The sequence below is a fragment of the Molothrus ater genome, chromosome 15 (genome assembly GCF_012460135.2).
Source record: "Molothrus ater isolate BHLD 08-10-18 breed brown headed cowbird chromosome 15, BPBGC_Mater_1.1, whole genome shotgun sequence".
NCBI classification, from domain to species: Eukaryota; Metazoa; Chordata; class Aves; order Passeriformes; family Icteridae; genus Molothrus; species Molothrus ater.
Genome location: NC_050492.2, coordinates 4,534,480 through 4,554,335, shown reverse-complemented (window position 1 = coordinate 4,554,335; position 19,856 = coordinate 4,534,480). Strand labels below are relative to the sequence as shown.

Sequence of the window (19,856 nt, the reverse complement as noted above, 5' to 3'; positions counted from 1 at the left end):
TTCTGAGAAGTAATTTAAGTATTTTGTATTTCAGATACATAACTGAGGTTTTTATTAAACTAGTTTTGTGTTGGGGTTGGACCACAGTCTCTGCAGTTCTTCAGATGGTGGAAATGAGAAGTATAAAATGCAGTCCAGCCATGCCTGACCTCGAGTTTGCAGAGTCTGAGTGGGCACAGCAGACATGGTCAGATCTGAGTCATGGGGTTAGACTGAAGTTATGTAGCTGCTGAGGTACTTTGGGCAGAAATGAGCTCACCTCATGATTTTTTTTTTTTTTTGTGGTTTTAGAGCTTAGCCAGGTTAAAAGACAGCTTTGTGAATGACAGAGGATCCCAGTCAGACCTGTGGGCCAGCAGTGTGTCTGTGGAGAGCTCCAGCCCTCTGCTACCCCGGCAGTACCTGGATGTCAGCTCCCAGACAGATGTTTCAGGAAATGTGAGTAATGTGTGAGAATGGAGACATTCCTCTGAACTGTCTGTAGAGCTACTCACCATGAGTTTCCAAGCATGGACAAGTTTCTGGTTTAAACTGGTGTGGCTTTGTTTCTGTGTGCGGTGTTAATGTATCTAAGGGCAACCTGATGTTTCCCCACACTGTCTCTATCAGAGAAAACCAGGTAGGAATAAAAGGGAAGGAAGTTTGATTTTGCCTGTAGGTGTAGCTTCTTGTGATACAAGCACTCCTTTAGCTCTTTATAGCCATAACTTATGAGACAAGAAACATTGAGCAGGTCTGTATGGGCTAAGCTCCAATGAGGACTCTTCCCCTTAGGGTGTCCAAACCCTTTCACTGGGTTACAAGTGACAACAACAGCTTATTTGCAGCTATTTTGATGCCACCAAAGTTGTAGTGCACATAAACTTTCAGTCCCACATGTGCCAGGAGATCAGAAGTGTCAGTTTGGTCCCAGCCTTGGTAAGGACTCAGGCAGTGCTGGGGGTACATCTTATTTCTCACAGGACAGCACAGAGCCTCTCCTGTGAGCCTTTACTTAAAGGTTTGCAGCCACTTGCAGTCAGGGCCACACATGTTAGTAAAGATCTGCAGATTTGGGCATGATGGGATGTCCCTTGTCTTTAAGACTTTACAGCCAAAGCAAGATGTCATCCAAACCAAACTGCAGTGCAGCACTAAAGGATGCAGAGAGGATTTAAGAAGGAGGATTGCAAAAGTATTTGTGTGTTCATAGAAATAGAAGCCCAAGAGAGATGTGGTGGTTTTTGTCTTCTTTCTAGGTCAGAAAGGGCCTTTGAATCTTGTTGGGGTTTAAGTATTTGAAGAAATAATGAAAAATGTATTTAAGTGCAGCATGTTCCTGTGTTATGATTGGTTTAACTAGGAAATGACTAAGATCAAGTGTCACTTGTAAGAGTGTCAAGGAAATATCACAGGAGGAGTGGTTGCTCAGTTGCTGATGTGGTGTTTTTGTCTCAGTTTGTGGGCAGCAGCAGTAACCAGCTGGCCGAGAAGGTGCGACTGCGGCTGCAGTATGAAGAGGCGAAGAGAAGGTAATCCTTTGGCCCATTGCCCTCTTCATTGTCACACAGCTCATTCTGAGGAGATGTTTCACTAGAAGAGGTGCCACCAGTCTGAAACCCAGCATTGCTGCTTAGTAAATGTGGTCATTTTGGAGCCAGTGAGACAATAGGCTTTTTGGGCCAGTGTTATCTTTCAAGAAATAAATAACCATCCTAGAAATTACTAAGGCCTGACTAATGCATAAAGAATTCAGTCTGGCCACACCTATGGGGACATAAGTGGTTCTGCTACCTGTTGCCAGTGCTTCCCCATTCCTAATAAGGAGACTGTACTGCAAGGCATCTCCTTACCTTGTTTGAAATGAATGAATGCTTGCGTGCCTAAGTGTGATAAGGAGAAATGTATATTGTGTTAACACCTCACATCAAAATATGGCCAATGCTGCAATTCCAGAGCTTATCTGTAAGAATGTAAGTTTTCACCTTTGCCCTCTGATCTCAAATGAATGAAGAATAGATTAAAAAGTATTCTATCTACTTAACAGGCCAATTTAAGCAAAAGCTTTCCAGGATTTACTTCTTAATAGATAATAGGTAACACAACTGCATAGTTAAATGAAAAACCACCAAGAATTATTACTTAGACTTTGGCTGGCCTAGTCTTTGTTCAGTGATGTAACCATTGCTGGTGGTGACCTTCTTCGCTTTTAACTGCTCTAGAGGGACTTTGCAACTCCAGAATAACAAAGTTCAGATGTGTGGTACAATCTGTGCTTGGGATATATGCAAAGAGAAGGCTTTTCCTCCAGCCTCTGGTTAGAAGTAACCAGAGCCTTCAGGCTGAGGTTACTCATAATGCTCTGATGTTGGTGTTTTGGAGTGGCCAGTAGGCCATGCTTCTCAGTGGCATAAAATTTGATCTGTGTGTGTGGCAGTTGTCAAAAACTGTGTGCCCAACTGCTTCTGACACAAATTTGTATTTCTTTACTTAGGTGCAGCAATTTTATCAGAACTGTTTATTTTGCCAGTCCAAGATTTGCCAAACCACCTTGACATTCAAATGATTCAGTGACTTTTAAAAGCAACATTAAAATACCATTCCAGATGCAGTGGTTAATTTGGCATGTTAAAATTGCCTTTTACTTTTAAGCTTTGCTGAAGGCTTCAGTTTAATTCACACTGACTTTACACATTCAGATTGAAGAGGAATACTCTTCCTTTATCCTGTACCTTTTCCAAGGAGGGGCAAGTGAATAATGACAAGCTTGCTCTTTTAATATGCTCTTTATAAAGAGAGAGAACTTTATTAAGGCAGCACAGTGGTTCATTTGAAGTGGTGATGAGGGGCATAAAAACACCTTGCAGTTAAAGAATACTTGCTGCTCATACCCCATATTTTTCTTAAGTTATCTATAGGTTTTTCTCAAAGTTGAAAAAACATATTCATGAGAAAGATGACTCTAAATGGTCATGAATAGTTGATGCTAAAATGGAAAGATCTCCAGCTATAAAAGTACCATGGTTTTGGCACAGTATTTAGTAGGAGCTGCAGAAACAAATACCTCGACTGGTTTAAAGCTGGAACAATACTATGGATATAGTGACTCACAAGGAACCTTCTGTTCCTGTGAAAATTCTTCCTTGTGATGTTTGAAGTGTTTCCTGTCCCCACAGCAGCATTAAAATGTTCCAAAAACACAATAGAGGACTAAGTACTTTGCCCACGCACGAACTGTGAAGGAGCCAAGTGATGGAAATACATGTGTTTCATTAGCTCTGTGGTATCTGGAAAGCTAAAACTTAAGGTTTGAAATCAAGATGGTCCCATATTAATTAGTTTAGAACTACTAGATCTGTAAGGGGCTGGTGCTTTAGAAAGGCTCTGGCAGACACTGTTTGCACCATTACTGTGGACCAGACTAAAAGCTCAGCTGTGGGTGAATATCTCACTGAACTTCACCACCAGAACTGCCAGGACCCAGTTCCCTTCCCCACCACTAATTCCTTTCCTGTCCCAGCTCAGGCAGACAGCAGACCCCTAGAGCAGATAATATAAAACCCAAAAAAAGACACAGGGCAGCTACAGTGACAAACCTTTGGCTTAATCATATTCAAAACTGAGAATGGCATCATGTCAAAAAGGTTGTCATTGCTACATCTCAGCAAGGAGATAGCTGCTGCAGCATAAATGTAATCAGAGATGCAATTAAATTATTCTGTACAATTTCAGACACATAGCAGTACCTCAATTGTGTAGCACTTGCACCCTGCACTCTTCTGATTTCTTCAGCAGTTAAACTTTTAGCTTGGGTTCTGTGTGACTGGTGGTAACTCAGGGATTTTAGAAGTATGTTTTTTTAATCTCCTAAAATGAAATACTTTAATGTCACATTAAGCAACATTACAACAATGGTGGATATTTGACTGGTCAGTTTTTAAACCACACCTCCCACTTAGTTTGTGTTTTTTTTCTCAAGAACAGAAGCTTATCTGGTACAGGATTGTTAATTACTAGTTGTAGAGACACATCTTGTGCTCCTGTGGAGATGCATGTGCTCTGAACAATCTCTAGAGACACTAAAAATGTTATATGCTATGCCTGTGTTGTATAATAATAGAAAGTAGTTACTTTCCCTAATTAACAAAAAAGAGCCTTGTTTTGACAATGAATAAATCATCTCACTGCCTTTTCTAGGTAGAAAGAGAACAATAAAATAAAACTTGAGCTTCCTGTTGTGTATGTTCTGTCTGGTGGCCATTCAGAAAGGTGGTGTGACCTGAGCCAGCATTGCAAGCCCAGCCTGGCTCAGCACTGGTTCAGACTCAGGCAGTGAATGCTGAAGGGCTGGAGTGTTCAGCCAAGTGCAGACCTTCTGCAACGTGTTTCTTTAGTGATGGTGTTGTTTCATTGGAAAAATAAAATAATAAACCTCATTTTAACTGAGAAGGGGGAAAATAATGATCATGTACCAAAGGTAAAACTGGAGGTTAGTTTAACAAAGCTTTTAGACTCGGAAATGCATAGAGAACAAATTCCAGTGGAAAAGCCATATGCATGCAAATGTATGCCAAAAGTGATCAGATTTATGCCAGCCAATCCTCTTAGACTCATATCCCTTCAAAATGCACTGAGGAATTCTTGGATTATGAATTAATGCCACTTAATTCTTTGTTGGAGCACAGTATTGCACTTAATCAGGCACTCAAAAACAAAACAGCTCTTAAGACGACCTAAAAATAGTTGAGCTGAATATCTATCAGTTGTGGAACTTTTATTAGAGTAAGCAACCTGCTGTGGGAAATGGGTTTACAGAAAGTGATGCTTCTCTTCAGAAGGGTGATCTCATGTCTGTCTCCTGTGGTGGTGGAGGCAGGTCAGTGTCTGTGAGTCTAATCCTTCACAGGCTCTCTTGGGCTCAGGTTCCTCTTGGCCTCTGGAGCTTGGAAGACAAAGCTTTATTCTTCAAGGCTATTCAGGAGCCTTGTAGCTGCTGCTGCCTAGATCTGCATCTTATTGCTTACTCCACACACTTTGATTTTGCTGGTTGGCACTGAATTTGCTCTGAGCCTGCCTGTGTGCTGGTTGGCTGCAGGGAACACACACCAACCTTGGCAATTCTGCAGCATAAACCAAATTCTACAGAGGTGAATCCACATCAGTACCTGCAACTATTTGCTGTGCCTGATTTAAGTGCAGTAAGTCTGTCACCAGATCACGAAGCCCTTTTCAAAGAGAGAAGCATATTGGACATTCATTTTACATGTCACTTCCATTTCTTATGTATTTGCTAAACCCAAGTGAGGGATTAACCTGACTTCCTTACATGAAGAGGCACATATGCCTTGCCTCTCTGATGTTCAGTCAGGTGAATTTTTTTTTGCAAATATCTTGCAAAATACTTTTCTCTCCTTGTTTGCCTTCTAAGTTTTGCAGATTTTTTTTCATCCCAGCCCATTCTGTCCTTCCCGTTCTCTGCTTCCCACTTGATTTTTGGATTGTGTGAGTTCAGAATCACAGATCCTTCGTAATTCTAATTCAGATTTATCTGTACTATTGTTTCTCATCAAACTACCATGATCAGCCTGTCAGGTCTTGAAGAGTTGCAGGTTAGTGAATACAAAGGAGAGAGCTTCCTTTGGGAAGACTGGCATTACTGCCCTTGGTTCTGGATCCTGGCCTGCTGCTGGTTTTCTGCTTCTCTCTGTGTGTTTGCATTGCAAAGCTGATCATTTGTGGACCTAACTGAGCAGGTCAGATATTTGGGAAATTGGGAACAGGTGGATATTTGGAGTGAGCAGCTTCCTTACCTGCCACAAGCTGTGCTCTCCTCCTCTGTCAGTCAAAGCTCTTGCTAAATTCTGCATCTGTATTGCTGCTGCTTTTAGTCATTATCTTCCTCCCTGAACTGATGTGGTGTGGTGCTGAAGGACTGGTGATACAGGCTTTCACCTGAAATCTGGAATGATACCTCTAATGAAAATAGGCTTTGATTCTGATGCAGAAATGCAGCTCTGGATTTTGGTAGGATCACATTGCCTCTCCAGCTCCTCACATCCCCAAGTGCAGATTGCACCAGAAGTAGCTCCCTAAAGTGTCCAGAGTGCTTACTGTTGAATCACAGGTGGATTCTTGCAGTAGCAGCATGGAGATATGATTCACTTCCTCATTGTAAAGACAAAATGTTTCTAAGCTTTCGACTAACCACTGAACTTTATCTGAATCATACATAGGGAGAACACAGTTATTTCCATAAAAGTGATTAAAGAGTAGGTAATTATCACATCATACGCTCCACACAAACTACTCTGAGGTCACAGCTGTAATGCATATGAAACACCTACAGTATATCTGATCACCTTTTCTGACATCCAGAATTTTTGTTGTATTATTTCCTGACTGGTGGACACTGCATATTAGCCAGAAAGTTCATTTTCTATTGTGAACAAATGTGAGTTAAAATCCCATTCTGCATGTCCACATCCCAGCACTTGGCACCATTCTGGTCAGGGGGACATGAGGGTGTTTGTCCTGGACTGAGAGCCTTCCTCAGGGCTCTGGAAGATGTGGTTGGTCATGGTGCACCTCTGTGTGTCTGGAGCAGGAGGTCAGGCACTCCTCAGGGAATAACTGCATTTTTTTTCCCCCTGCAGAATAGCAAACCTGAAAATCCAGCTGGCTAAGCTTGACAGCGAGGCCTGGCCTGGCGTGCTGGACTCTGAGCGGGACCGTCTGATCCTGATTAATGAGAAGGAGGAGCTCTTGAAAGAAATGAGATTTATCAGCCCCAGAAAATGGACTCGAGGAGAGGTGGAGAGACTGGAGACAGAGAGGAGGCGCCTGGAGGAAGACCTTCAGGCTGCTAGAGACACTCAGAGCAAAGCTCTCACTGAGAGGTGGGTTAGTGGGCACAGGGCAGGGCCTTTTTGGACAAGAGGTGACTGGGAGCAAATGCCAGCATCCCCTGGCTGAGAGCCCACAGCAGTGCCCTCACATTCCCAGGACACTCCACTCAGAGAGCTTCTCAACTCATCTCCCAAACAACCCATCTGCAAGGCTTCCTGTGCCACTGGGGAAAGGTTGCTGTTCCTACAATGGATCCTTTATGGGAATGTAAAGAGCGCTCAAAATAGCCCAGTGTAGTGTTGGTGTAGTGTAACATTTCTGTATGCAGCCAGCACCTCACAGCAGCTTCCACATTTGCTGTGCAGTCTGGGCCTTGGTAAATGTCAGCAGATGGAATTTTAAATTCCTAAATTTGCTGTTTGTTCTGAGCATCCTTGTATGTGATTCCTGTAGGATCTGGTATTTGACAGGGCTGTGGGGCTTGCAGGGAATATCCTGTGAATCTAAACTAGCTGAAAAAAATGCCAACTTTCTTCCCTAATTTTACCTGTGTTGCAGGGGGAGATCTCAGGGGAATGTACAGTGAGGATGAATACTGCATGAGGCATTGCCTACAGGTGTTTCACAGTCTGGATGCATTAATGAGGGTGGCTCAGCAGTGTTTCTGGCAGCTGCAGTCTCTTGAACATATATGGAATAGGCACATTACATTCACTCTCTCCTTGGCTCCATACTTTCATTTCTTGTAGGTGGTCATTGTCCAGCTGACACCAATTTTCTGCATAGGCTTTTCATGGTTTTATCATGCTGGAAAAAATGTAAATGTCTTGACCATGAGACTTTTACCTGCCTGAAGTATCTGTGGTTTGACAAATGGTTCTGGTCTTGCCCTAAGGTATACCCCTTCATTTGGGATTTTTGGGAATATGATCACATTCTAGAGTGCCAAAGACACAACACATGCATGGGGAAGGATTTTGTGTCCAGAGGCCTGTTCACTTAGGGTGTGAGCACCCACGTGCACATGTGTTTGTCTCAAACCAGTTCAGGTGGGCAATAAAGCTGAGATGCTGCTAAAGCCAATAATGTAAAGCTGTAATGAGATGGTTAATAACTATATCAGGTAACCCTTGATGGTCCATAGACTTTTGTGGAAGGAAATGAAGACACTTGTACTTTATTAACACAGGAACTATAGGAATGCAATCGTGTATAGTGAGTAAAATCTGCCCAGCTCTTTTGAGGCCTATCCTAGAAACATTAACTTCCGTGGTACCAGCTGTAATTATTTTGTGTTGTTGTGAATGTTTTCAGGACTGAGTTCTGCATTTTCTAAAGTTGGTAAATACTTACACATCCTGACCAAATTCTTTCCTGGGTAATCCTATCAACTTTTGTAGGATTTCACAGCAAAAAAAAAGTAGATTTTTCCTTTACTCCTTATTTAAAACATTAAATGCTGCTTTAGCTTGTCTTTTTCTTTGATCTTCTCTTAGATTGAAGTTGAACAGCAAAAGAAATCAGCTTGTCCGAGAGCTGGAGGAAACCACGCGCTTGGTGGCCATGCTGCACACCCAGCTCAAGAGGTAGGTGACCCTTTCCAGCAGCTGGGGTTGCTTTTGCTGCACATGGTGCCACTGCCTTTCTCTGCTCACAATCCCAGCTCCCAGCTGAGGGCTGAAAGGCCTTTTAGGAGTGGCCTCAGGCCCCTGTGTAGTCAGGGGAAGGAGAAGCCTTGGGATCATAGGTCAGTTTAGATGGGCACTTTTCAACCTCCTGGTGGTGCCTCTGTCTCACAGCAGGAGTTTGCACAGTCCCTTCTATTTCAGTAATATTCAGATGACCAGGGAGAGCTGAGATTTATTCACTAGAGTTTGAATTACTGAAGTATTACATGAATAAAGTATGCTAAAGACAGCTTGACAGCAAGTGGAGTGAATCTCACTAATGCAACTACAAATTAATGGATGAATGATCATATTTCTCTAATTCCAAGTGTGCTGTGGCTTGTAATGTGGCCAATATATAGAGATATCCCTGATTCTCTTGTGGTTCATATGGTGTAAGGAATGGCTTCTAGTTCAGGCTGTAGTTTTGGAAGAATACAGGACTGCTATTTCCAGACTAATGCATGACTGCAGGCACTAAGGCCAAATCATTTTGCTAAAAGTATATTGTTATCATTCTGATAGCCAAGAAGGTTTGGTGGGATTTTTGTTTGGTTGAGGTTTTTTCCTACCAGTGTGTACTGAATTTACTCTGTTTGTAGCTTCTGCTCCACTTGGATTCTGTTTCATTTTGTGAAGATGACACCGAAAAGACTGGAAAGAAATCATAGTGCAAGACTGACATGTAAATAAGCCAGCATGGAGAATAGCTATCTGTGAGGCTTTTATGCAGTGGAAATGCATCACATTTTCATTTCACCTAGCTGATTAGGGATCTTTTGAGGTGACCAAGAAGCATGTGAAACTAATTTCTTCCTAACCGTGTGCCCAGTGTTCTTGGCATGCTCCTTCATAAGAATAAGTGTTTGTTATTAACCCCATAATGCAAAATGTCTGGCATTCAAGGGCATATACAAAAGGAAATTGAGCCCAGTTTTTTGACAGGGAAAAGATTAATTTCAAATCCCTCCCTTTTCATAGTAAAGTACACTAAAAAGCTGTAAATTCATTAGGCTTCAACAGATGTGTATATACTGCCAATATGCAAAAACATCTATCAGAAGCTTTTTTGAGCAAATGTGCTGCAGAGCACATCTGTCAGAAGACATTTTCTGCCAAAATTGTACTAAATACAGCATACTTGCCTTTTTCTCATAAGGTCATGGACATAATTATACAAATGTAGCTTCCAGCTTTTACCCTATAAATAATAAATAAGGGATTATTAGAGGCTTATTAATATCTCACTGTTTTTCAGTGGGGCAAACATAAGGCACTTTTACATATTCAGAATTTTTTCAATAGCTAATCCGCATCTGAAGTGAGGGTCAATAATAACCAAGGTCTTCAATATGCAGAGCAGGAGTCTTGGCTTAAATGGAATTTCTAGAGATGGTACATGTTGTAGTCACTACTGGAATACTTGCTGGGTCTCCTGAGCAGAAAACTTTGCTGTGGTGTCTGGACTTTCTCATCTGGACAGACTTCTATACAGCACCTGCTTAAAATTAATTTTGTTGTCAGTTATGTTCTGAACCTAGAACTCTAGGGATAAATAAGGCGTGTGAATTGATTTCACAGCCCAGCCCCAGCTTTTTCCCTTGCTCTCTTGGCCCTGGATTCCATGTAGCAGTCTTTCACATGGATAAATCCTGCCAGCTTCCTGGGAACTGCTGGCTGCTGTGATCTCTGAGGGCCAGTTCCAGGCAGCTGTGATAGTGCCTTTTGGCTGCAGCTCCAAGATTGAGGCAAATGGAAGGAAATTTCCAGATGGTCAGACAAGTTCATTGCAATAACTTCATCTTCTTGCATGGGCCTTGCTGGTTTTTGCAGTCTGCTTTGGAGATTAACAGGAGCCATAGATACCTTCCAGAGAGATGTGGGAGGAGGGGGGTGGCACTAATTTTAATTGGTTTGAAACTGTTCATTAGAGTTGTTTTGGCTAAACAAGGACTCTCAGGAGTCTGAGATGGTGAGTAGAAAAATGTGTATGATGGATACTGTTTCACTGAGCAGTGCCCCAGTGTTCCTGCTGTGCAGACTGTGGTTCTGGGTTGCTCTGGGGACTAATGCGTGTGGCCTGAGCTAACAAAGCAGCACCTGTGGGCTGAGAGATGTGGTGACATTGCAGTGCTTTCATGAGAAATCAGAAGATACAGTGTCATGGTTTTCTGACTTGTTTCCTTCAGTCTCTCCACCAGCATGCTTTCCCTCTCCTCGAGCAGCAGCCCTGGTTCTCTTGCATCTAGCAGAGGATCTCTTGCCACCTCCAGCCAGGATTCGTCCACCTCAGCCAGTTTCACTGATCTCTACTACGAGCACCTGGAGCAGCTGGAGCAGTTGGACTCAGAATATCAAAACAAGCTTGACTTGCTCTTAGAAGGAGCCACTGGGTTTAGGCCATCAGGCTGTATCACCACTATTCATGAGAATGAAGTAGCAAAAACTCAAAAAGCAGATAGCACGAGTCGCATGCAGGCTCTGAGGTCCTTGTCTGGTACTCCCAAATCCATGACATCACTGTCCCCAAGGTCATCTCTCTCTTCTCCATCCCCACCTTGCTCTCCACTGGTGATAGACCCACTCCTAACTGGTGATGCCTTTTCAAGCCATATGGATTTTGATGATGCAGAGATAAGTGCAAATCTGTCAGAACTCACCCTAAACACTGGGAGTGGCAACTGTAGACTGGAAGAGCCTCGAGCAGGAGATAAACATCTAGGTCAAGGTATGGTAAGAGAAGATTTGCATGCACTGCATGCATTTATATTTAATGTAGTTCATAAAGCATTGAGAAGCAAGTGTTTCAGAAGCTGTCTGTCATCTTGTTATCTTTATGCTGAAAAATGTTTTCAGCTCTGTGTTCTGTCTTGTTTGGGAGGGAGGGTTGGTATTTTAATTTGTACACAAAAATACTGATCTAATGAGTCTTGCAGGAGACTGATTTAGGTGTGTTTTTATTGTACACAGATGCATGTGTACACAAATCACAGGGATTTCATGTGCAAATATAGATGGTCATGGTGGGATTCCTGGTTTGATTTGGCACTGAACTATTCAGAATGTCGTGTATTGTTTTGGGTCTTGGAGACACACGGTGCCATATTGATGCAAAGTTTTTGACCAAGCTTTTGAGGAGGGCTGGAAAAGGCATTTAGCTTAATAATTAACAAATTATAATAGTAATAATAATAATAATAATCCTTCTCCACCACCTTGGTATGCATAAAATGCTGCTCTGGTTCCCAGTAAATCAGTGGCAATGAATTTATTAATTTCAGCTGAGCAGACATACCAAGACTGTGCTCGAATTCTGCTGTTTTGGTCTCTTAGCAACAAAAACGTGTTTAGATTGTAAGCATGATAAAATAAGACATTTAGAGATAGTGGATGTTCTCATATATGCATATGGCTTGTTGGTGGGTAGGAAGGGTTCATCCTTTTTTGGAATGGATGGGCTGAAGAAGTTGGCACAGCCAGGGCACAGTGCTAGGGCCTGTCTGAAGCCCTTGTGACTGTAGCTGGGTTAAATCCAACAAGGATTGAGTGAAAGGACTGGATTTGTAGCTGCAGTGAGGAAGAGCTTTAAAGGCAATATAAACTTGCAAGCTACAGTCCTGTGAACCAGCAGTACAGTTTGTTTCTGCTTTTTGTGGGATTATTGAACAGCCTGTGTGAATAAAGGGAGCTAGTACCATGTTATCACCACCTTCTGCATTAAGAAGGTTGACACTATTTAAAACACAATAGAAAACACAAGTACAAATCTTCCCTTTGAGCTGCCATTTTCCTACAAGCAAGAGGTATTATGCATTTGAGTAGGAAACACTAATTATTCTTATTAGAACTGGATGCTGATTAGTTTTAACCTTTTTAGCTCTTCAAGATTTGCCAAGGCTGTTAAAGTGAAAGCTCAGGTGTTAAGCAGATTAAGTGATTACTGCTGTTAGCCAGTCAGCAGACAAAATAATCACCATAAGTAGTTTATTTCAGGGCAATAACGAGATGAGATTCTGCTCCTGAGGCATTTTGGGGGGTGGGGGCTCAGTGTAACCCAAAATGCAGGGGCTGGCTCTGGGGTGGTCAGCCCTGGGCAAAGCACGCTCACGTGTCCTGGAGGCAGAGCTGAGCACTGTATCTGAGGGCTCTGCTGCTGCCTTCTGCTAGGGCAGAACCTCCTCTAGCTTTGAAACTGAAATAAGGTTGCCTTTCTCACCTGAAGAACACCTGAGCGATTATGGGGAAATTAATAGCAAAACCTGGGATCTGACAGAGTCCAGAATTCTGTGATTAAATGGTCTGGATGTGAGGACAGTGCATGGCCTGGCTCTTCAAGGCCCATTTCAGGAAGAGAAGAGCAAACTTTAAATTCTTGATGTGAGTGAAAAAAAAACATGAAACACCACAGGAAGTGTTATCCACCTGCTTGGGAAAATGGAGGAGAGTTGAGTCAGTTCTGAACTCTTCCATAAACTTTCTTATTAGTGTGATATCTCTTCAGAGACTTGAGGCTAAAAGCTGAAAGTCCAAATCTTTTGTTAATTAGCTGCATGAAAAGGCTGAGCTTTCCAAGTCTTTTGCAAAACCAGTAAGGAAAGGGGTGACTGGAATTGTTGTCAGGGAAGCATTCATCTTTATTCAGCTTTACACTGTAGCACCCTGCTGCACAGAGCTCACTTCACTGTTGTGCACTTTGTGTATTCACCCCCTTGGCCCTGAGGGGCTGGGGGAGGTGGTCGAGAATGAGGCTTTCTGTGTTGGAATGGCTCCATGGCACTGGGAACTGAGGGAGAAAGAGAGCTTTGGTGTGTGGAGGCCAACCTGCAGTGCCTTTCCCAGGGAGCCAGTCCCATGGAAAGGGACTCCCAGAGCAGCATTTGGGGTGTAAAACTCCAAGAATCAGATTTAGGAAGCCAGCCAGCGGAGATAAAGTTACTTTCCTATTAAAACCATGGACTAGGAGGTGTGAAGGAGAATTGAGGAAAGAAGTTTTGAGCCTGCCCATGTACCTCTAGCACAGCCTGTGATCCACAGCACTGCAGGAGCCTGGTCCTGGCAGGTGGCAGGATGGAGGATGGATTAAACTGGGAATGCCAGTGTTAAATGGATCCCTTGGTTTCAGTTAATGACTGATACATTGTGTTACAGGTGCTAACTTCTATTCATGTGGATTGGCCTATGGGGAAAAGCTCTGGACATTCCATTTCTGTCCAGTGGCTCCATGGGAGTACCAAGATGAGAAGTGCCATTTTTTGGTGTCAAAAAATCCATGGATAAATAGTCCCAAAGTGGCACAGGTGTCTCAAAGGATTGGGGTTACCTGTAGCACCCTCTACTGTTGGCTTACAAGTCCTTATGTCCTTACAAGTCCTTATGGTATTCCATAAGCCTTGCACACTTTTCCACCCGTTTATTCAAAGCTGGGTTAATTCCTTAAGTGGCTTTGTGAGACTGAGAAGAAAACAACACAAAAAAAAATATGAAAAAAAACCAACTCAAACCCCAGAAAACCAACCAGAACCCAAACTTGCTTTGTAATAAAGAAGACATGCATTGGAACTATATATTGGCCTGGGGGCATGTGCTTATCTAAGTCTATGGGAAAGAAGGATCACTTCTGAAAAACAAAAGCCCGTTGGAGAGGAGTGTACTGCTCTGCTGCTCTGGGGCTCCAGCTGCTCCCAGGGTGCCACATGGCACCTCCTCACTCTTGGAGCAGGTCTCCCACATCCCTGAGAATGAGAGCCAAGAGCTGGGTAGAGCCCAGCACTCGTTAGCCACATTGGCAGATGGAGCTCTCCAGACTCTTGGCTGCAGCTCCTCTCCACTGAAATGTTGAAAGATGCAGAATTTGCAGGTTTCCAGGGAGAATCTTTCTGTGTTTTAAAGCACAAGAAATCTATGTGAGATAACACCTCTGTGCAAAACTTGCTTCACCTTCTTTGGTTTCTCTTCCCTATCTCCTTTTCCCTGTATTCCTGCATATGACTGCTCTTTGGAACCCTATAAATCTCTTTCCGTGTTCATCTTTTGGTCTTTCTGGACCTGTCTTTTGTCCTGTGTACACAAACATTTGAGTTTGGGTGGTGTTTTTTTGCTGTTCCCCTCTTGGTATGAGCTCTCCAGGTGGGATATGCAGCTCCACATGATGCATACCTGGCCAGAGCCTGCTCAGCAGTGCTTGCCCAGCTCTTGCTCTCTGGAATCATTGCTGCCTGCCTAAGGGTGCCTTGCAGTAGGAGCTGGTTTATTGGTCCATATTTATAAGCTCACTAGAATTTAGAAGTCCTGCTGTTTCTGACTGCTGCTCATCAGGTCATGGGTACCTCCCTGCCTTTCCAGGGCTTTGGAAGCCTCTCCTGGCATCTCCTGCAAGGACCCATGCCCAGAGAGGTGCCAGGGCAAGCAGCTGTAACACACCTGTGTGTAATCTCAGCCCTCACACTGCTGCAGGGCCCAGGGAACAAATGGACACTCACTGTGCAATGAATCCCTCCCTCACCTCCACCACACAGTCTATTCCTCCTGTTTTCCTGGGACTTTTTGTTCTTCAGGGCAGTTTGGCACATTCCCTCACTTCAAGGCCACCTTTGAGCTCAGCCTGCCCTACCTGTGTCCCCTGAGTCTTCAGAAATGTGCTGTTGCTTAACAATACCTGGCAGGGGAAAAAAATGCAATTCAAGGGGAGGATAAGAAGAAAAGCTGCTGCTTATCCAGACAGTTCATTTTCATTAACACCTGCTTTTGGTTTTCCTCTGTGTTTTCCTAGGTATAAACACAGCTGGAGGGACACCTCTGAAGGTGGCAGGTGTGTCAGCTGCAGTGTCTGATGAATCTGTTGCTGGAGACAGCGGGGTGTACGAGGCATCTGTACAAAGGTAGACATCAGATCTCTCTCCAGGACAAGCCAATGACTCAGCTTTGCCAAAAGTCAACTGCAATACTGCTGGTTATGACCTTTGTAATTTGATGGCTAAAGTTCTCAATCTCAGGTTTCTTAAGACTTCTGAAAAAACTATGAACAGGTTGAATTGGATTATGAAAATGACCATAACAGAAGCAGCTGAAAGGAAGCTCACAGAGAGCTGTTTGAACAGCCAGCCTGTTTGTGGAGGTGCTGGTCAGCTGTGGGTGCTGCCTTGGCAGGGGGAAGTGGAGCCATCTGATAGGGGGAAAGCTCCCCTCCTCTCAGTCAGTGACAGCCCTCAGCCAACTCTGGAATGTTTAAGGAAGCACCTTGAAGTGCCTGATGGATGTGATGGAGTTCCCAAGTGCATGGAGCAAGAGCAGGATGTGATGCCCACAAGACTTCTCCCACTGAGGGCACAGCAGGGAGTCACTGCTCTTGCTGGCTTTCTGGATTGTCTCTGGGGGCTTTGTCAAAATGTTCCCTGGAAGGCACTGATCATATTGGTACCTGCATCTCATGTGGGTTTTCCTACTGCTTTTATTAGCATTTAGGTGAATTAGAGGGTCTTTAGTTGCAAAACACATCTGTAGAGGTGAAATATCACTCATCTCAGAGTCCCCCTGTTCATTAGTAATCTTGATTAATTCTCTAGATAAATTAGTAATTTTTATGTTTACAGCACAATTCACTTTGACAATGGAGTGCAGTGCTTCAGTAAATTGATTTCCTGGGCCCAAGCAGTCAGAGTTGGGTGTCCCAGGTCCCTGTGTCCCTTCTGGGGTAGGGAGCTCTGGAGAGGGGAGTGGGACAGTCACAGGAGGCATGCCATGCACACTCCCATGTCTGATGCTAATGTTGTTTGGGTTATCAGCTTGCCAGCCCCTGTGGTGCCTACAGTGTCATTTTGGTGCCTGTCCAAGTGGTGAGGGTGGGATGAGCCACCCTCTGCAGCTGAAATGTAACAAAATGCAAGACAGTGCTGAGCAGTAATATGGAAAGCACTTAGAAGAGAAGAATGCTAATCCTGTTTTCATGTGCTACAGCATAGCCTCTTGGGGCAATTAGACAATGAATGTAGTTTTGGGGACTTTCAGTGCATAAAACTTGGGAGGAGGAATACATTGGGAGGGAAATGGTGCAGAATAGCTGTTTCCAGCAAGGCCAGTCAGTGTACTCTGTCACTTTTAATGTGCTTAAGAAAGTTTGATTTCTTAAAGAAACAAAGGAATTACTTAAATCTAATAAAAGTTGAGAATTTTTGCTGTCATGATGCAGGACAGGATTGGAGTTGTTAAGTCACATTTCTCTTGCAGGGCAGTCAGCCGTTTTTGCTAAAAACCAGTCAAGGGAACCCTTTAAAAATCCCCCACTGCCTTATTTTTGCAGTCTTTTGTGTGGCTTTTTTTTTTCTTTTGGCAGTGAAGAGGGAAGACATATGACTTTCTGCTGATAAGCACTGTAATACATACCTCTAAGGCTGATTGCACTTACTTCTTAAATGGGCTTTCTTTTAGCTGCTAATTTTACAAAATCCATATACCAAACCACTGAATGGAAGGGAAAAGATCTTGTATCACCTAAATGCAAACACTTGAATAGGAGGCAAATCAAATCCTTCATTGTTGTTGGTTCCTTTCAGACCGTGTGTGTCAGAAGTGATGGTGTTTGACAGTGATGATGCAGAAGCAGCTGGAACAGCCAAAGTGCAAATTGCAATGAGGTATGTGCAACATATTTTACTGGATTTGCCTTCCAGTGGGAAGGATGATAAATGGGATAGTGCTTTCTGTGCTGTTTTCTTCTCGAGTCCTATTAGTTGATGCCCTTTTTTAGTGGAATTAAGAATTACACTTGACTCCAGGAGGTTCTTGGTTGCCCTCTTTCATTTCAGTGGAAATCAGCTGATGATATTGTGGTATGAGGGTGCAAACCAGTAATGGGAGCACTGGCAGTGCTGGGCTGGAGAGAGCCTTTGGCTGGATTGCAGAATCCTTAAAGTGCAGCCTGGGTGGGTAAAACTGCTGAGAATAAGTGGCAGTGACAATCCCTGACCTCATGTGGACCCCACAGTAGTGGGTAAGGTGTAGGAGGGCAGGCACAGAGGCATCCTCCATAAGTGACTTCTTGGAAGTTAAGTGGGATTTGAGGAAAAGAAGTAGTACAAAACTCATTTGTTATGGCCATCCAGAGCAAAAGGCTACTCATTACATCCTCTGTTGCACTTCAAGTTTTTTTACTTAAAACTTTTCCATATTGCAGCCATTAAGGCCTCTCAAAAAATTGTAGCTACAATGCAGCAATCTAACTAGACCCCAGGGAAAGCAACGTATGATAGGTCAAATTGACAGTCCATTGTATCTGAACCCTTAAGTTCTGGATGTTCTGGACTGTTCTATATTCTGGATGTTCTGGTAGCAAAACTTGATGTAATAGGAAACTGGTTTTGTTTTAAACTGTGGGTGAGTCATGGTCATATTATAGTGTTGTCTTGTTTGTAAAATTTTTGTATTCTTTGTGTGAAATACTCAGCCACAGAGTCCAAGGCAGAATTCTCTAATAAAAATGCTTTTCTGTGTGTTTCTGATTCAGATATGATGACAAAAATAAACAATTTGCCATATTGGTCATCCAGCTGAGTAATGTTCCAGCACTGCTGTTACAACAAGATCAAAAAGTGTAAGTGGGTGAAACAAACACACTTGATATATTTGAGTTGGATCCCAATGAGAATGAAAGTGAGATTGGCGTATGAGTTTTCACACTCTTAAAAATTTACCTTTCCTGAAACGTTTCTATACATCATGTGGTGACACTTACAGACTAATAAACCTGTAGCCTGAAATAAGGTGCAGTTACTTCCTCAAAAGTCTGTATGTGCTAGGGAAGGACTTGCCTGGAATTACCACTGGCTAGTGAGGTTCTTAATTGTAGCAATGCCTTGAGCATTTGTCCTGCTTCAGAACTCCTTGGACACCTGTACAGGATTGGGAAAATGTGCAGCTAGACTGCTAGACTCATTCCAAGCACAAGGTCTTTAAACTCAGCTGTGTGCTGAATTAGCTGACAAAAATTGGATTCATTTTTGCTGTTCCTACCCACAGAAGGATGTGAGCAGTGTGACAGGTTGCACAGATGTAAACAGCCATGTAAAACAGGATCCTATGATGTCTGAGTACGAGGTTCAGAAGGATGAAGTCTGTGGCAGCTTGTCCCGCGTCACATCTCTGACACTGTGACGAGATGTTCCTTTCTTCTCAGTTTACTGCAGCTCCAGAGAATAGGAAAGCACAGCTGTGGGTGTACCACTTGTGGGTTTCTCTGGGTCTGGACTGAAGGCACTTGAGACAGTAGTTCATGTTCAGACCCAGGTGTTTATTATTTCTTATCAATAAAACAGTCCCACTACTGTGAGTTTGGCAGCTTTTCATTAGAAGGCACAAAATGGCCAACAATCTCTTGGTACAAGGTCTTTTAAGACTAAACTATCCAATTAAGAGCTGACACCTGGATTATTTTCCCTTTTAACCCAATAAAAGGGATCCCAAAGAGCCCACAATGCAGACTTTTCTGCCCAATTACAAAATGCCACCCAAACCCATGGAGAAGAAGCATGAAGAAGAAACCCAGGAACACACCCTGTGCCCTCCATCTTGCTTCCATCCACAACATACTAAAAATCCCAAAACCTAAATTTCTCACCAAGTGATCCACCTACACTACTCTCTATAATCTATTTCACACTTTTGTGGATTCCAGTCTATCTTGAAGTCTGGGAAACTTTCTCCATGGATGAGGGTCAGAGTCAGTGCTGCCCTGGGGGTCAGGGCAGACAGAGAAATATTCCCTGTGTGCTCTGGGTTTGCACAGAGAGCAGGCTGACTCTCAGTGAGGGGTTTTGGGAGCTGCACAGGTGCAGGGAGGGCAGAGCTGAGTGCAGTGTGTCCCACAGGAACATCCGTGTGGCGGTGCTGCCCTGCTCGGAGAGCACGAGCTGCCTGTTCCGCACCCGGCCCGTGGAGGCTGCCGACAGCCTGGTGTACAACGAGCTCTTCTGGGTCTCCATCTCCTACCCAGCGCTGCGCCAGAAGACTTTAAGAGTTGATGTTTGCACTGTAGATAAGTCTCACCTTGAAGAATGTTTGGTGAGTATCCAGCTCTGTTTTAATAACTCTGTGTTTGTTTCCTCTTTTTAATTAGACACGATGTTAGACTCTTGAGGTACGGCAATTTCTGTGAAAGCCTTCCTGATAATCTTTAGCTATGTGGTCTCTCCCCCACAGCGTTCTTTGCAGTGACAATTTCCATCAGGAAAAACAATTATGAGATAAATGTTTTGTTACAGAACTACCTTGTCAGACCACTATATATTTCTTCTTCATGATCTGATGTCAAACTATAACTCGTTTTCTTCCTTTTGGAAACATTTATGGTATTGCAATTGAGAACCAATTACT

At 43.3% G+C, this 19,856-nt stretch overlaps 1 protein-coding gene across 1 annotated transcript in view; it reads left to right on the top strand.

The window, feature by feature from the left end:
* The window catches only part of WWC1 (WW and C2 domain containing 1), a 66,620-nt gene that overhangs the window by 39,229 nt on the left and 7,535 nt on the right, over positions 1-19,856 (top strand). The window contains exons 7-15 of the mRNA XM_036391502.2: positions 292-438; positions 1,438-1,511; positions 6,633-6,875; positions 8,322-8,411; positions 10,682-11,220; positions 15,262-15,370; positions 17,042-17,122; positions 17,992-18,078; positions 19,352-19,544. Of these exons, the coding sequence (XP_036247395.1) occupies positions 292-438; positions 1,438-1,511; positions 6,633-6,875; positions 8,322-8,411; positions 10,682-11,220; positions 15,262-15,370; positions 17,042-17,122; positions 17,992-18,078; positions 19,352-19,544 (1,563 nt within the window). The remainder of the gene's footprint in view (positions 1-291; positions 439-1,437; positions 1,512-6,632; positions 6,876-8,321; positions 8,412-10,681; positions 11,221-15,261; positions 15,371-17,041; positions 17,123-17,991; positions 18,079-19,351; positions 19,545-19,856) is intronic.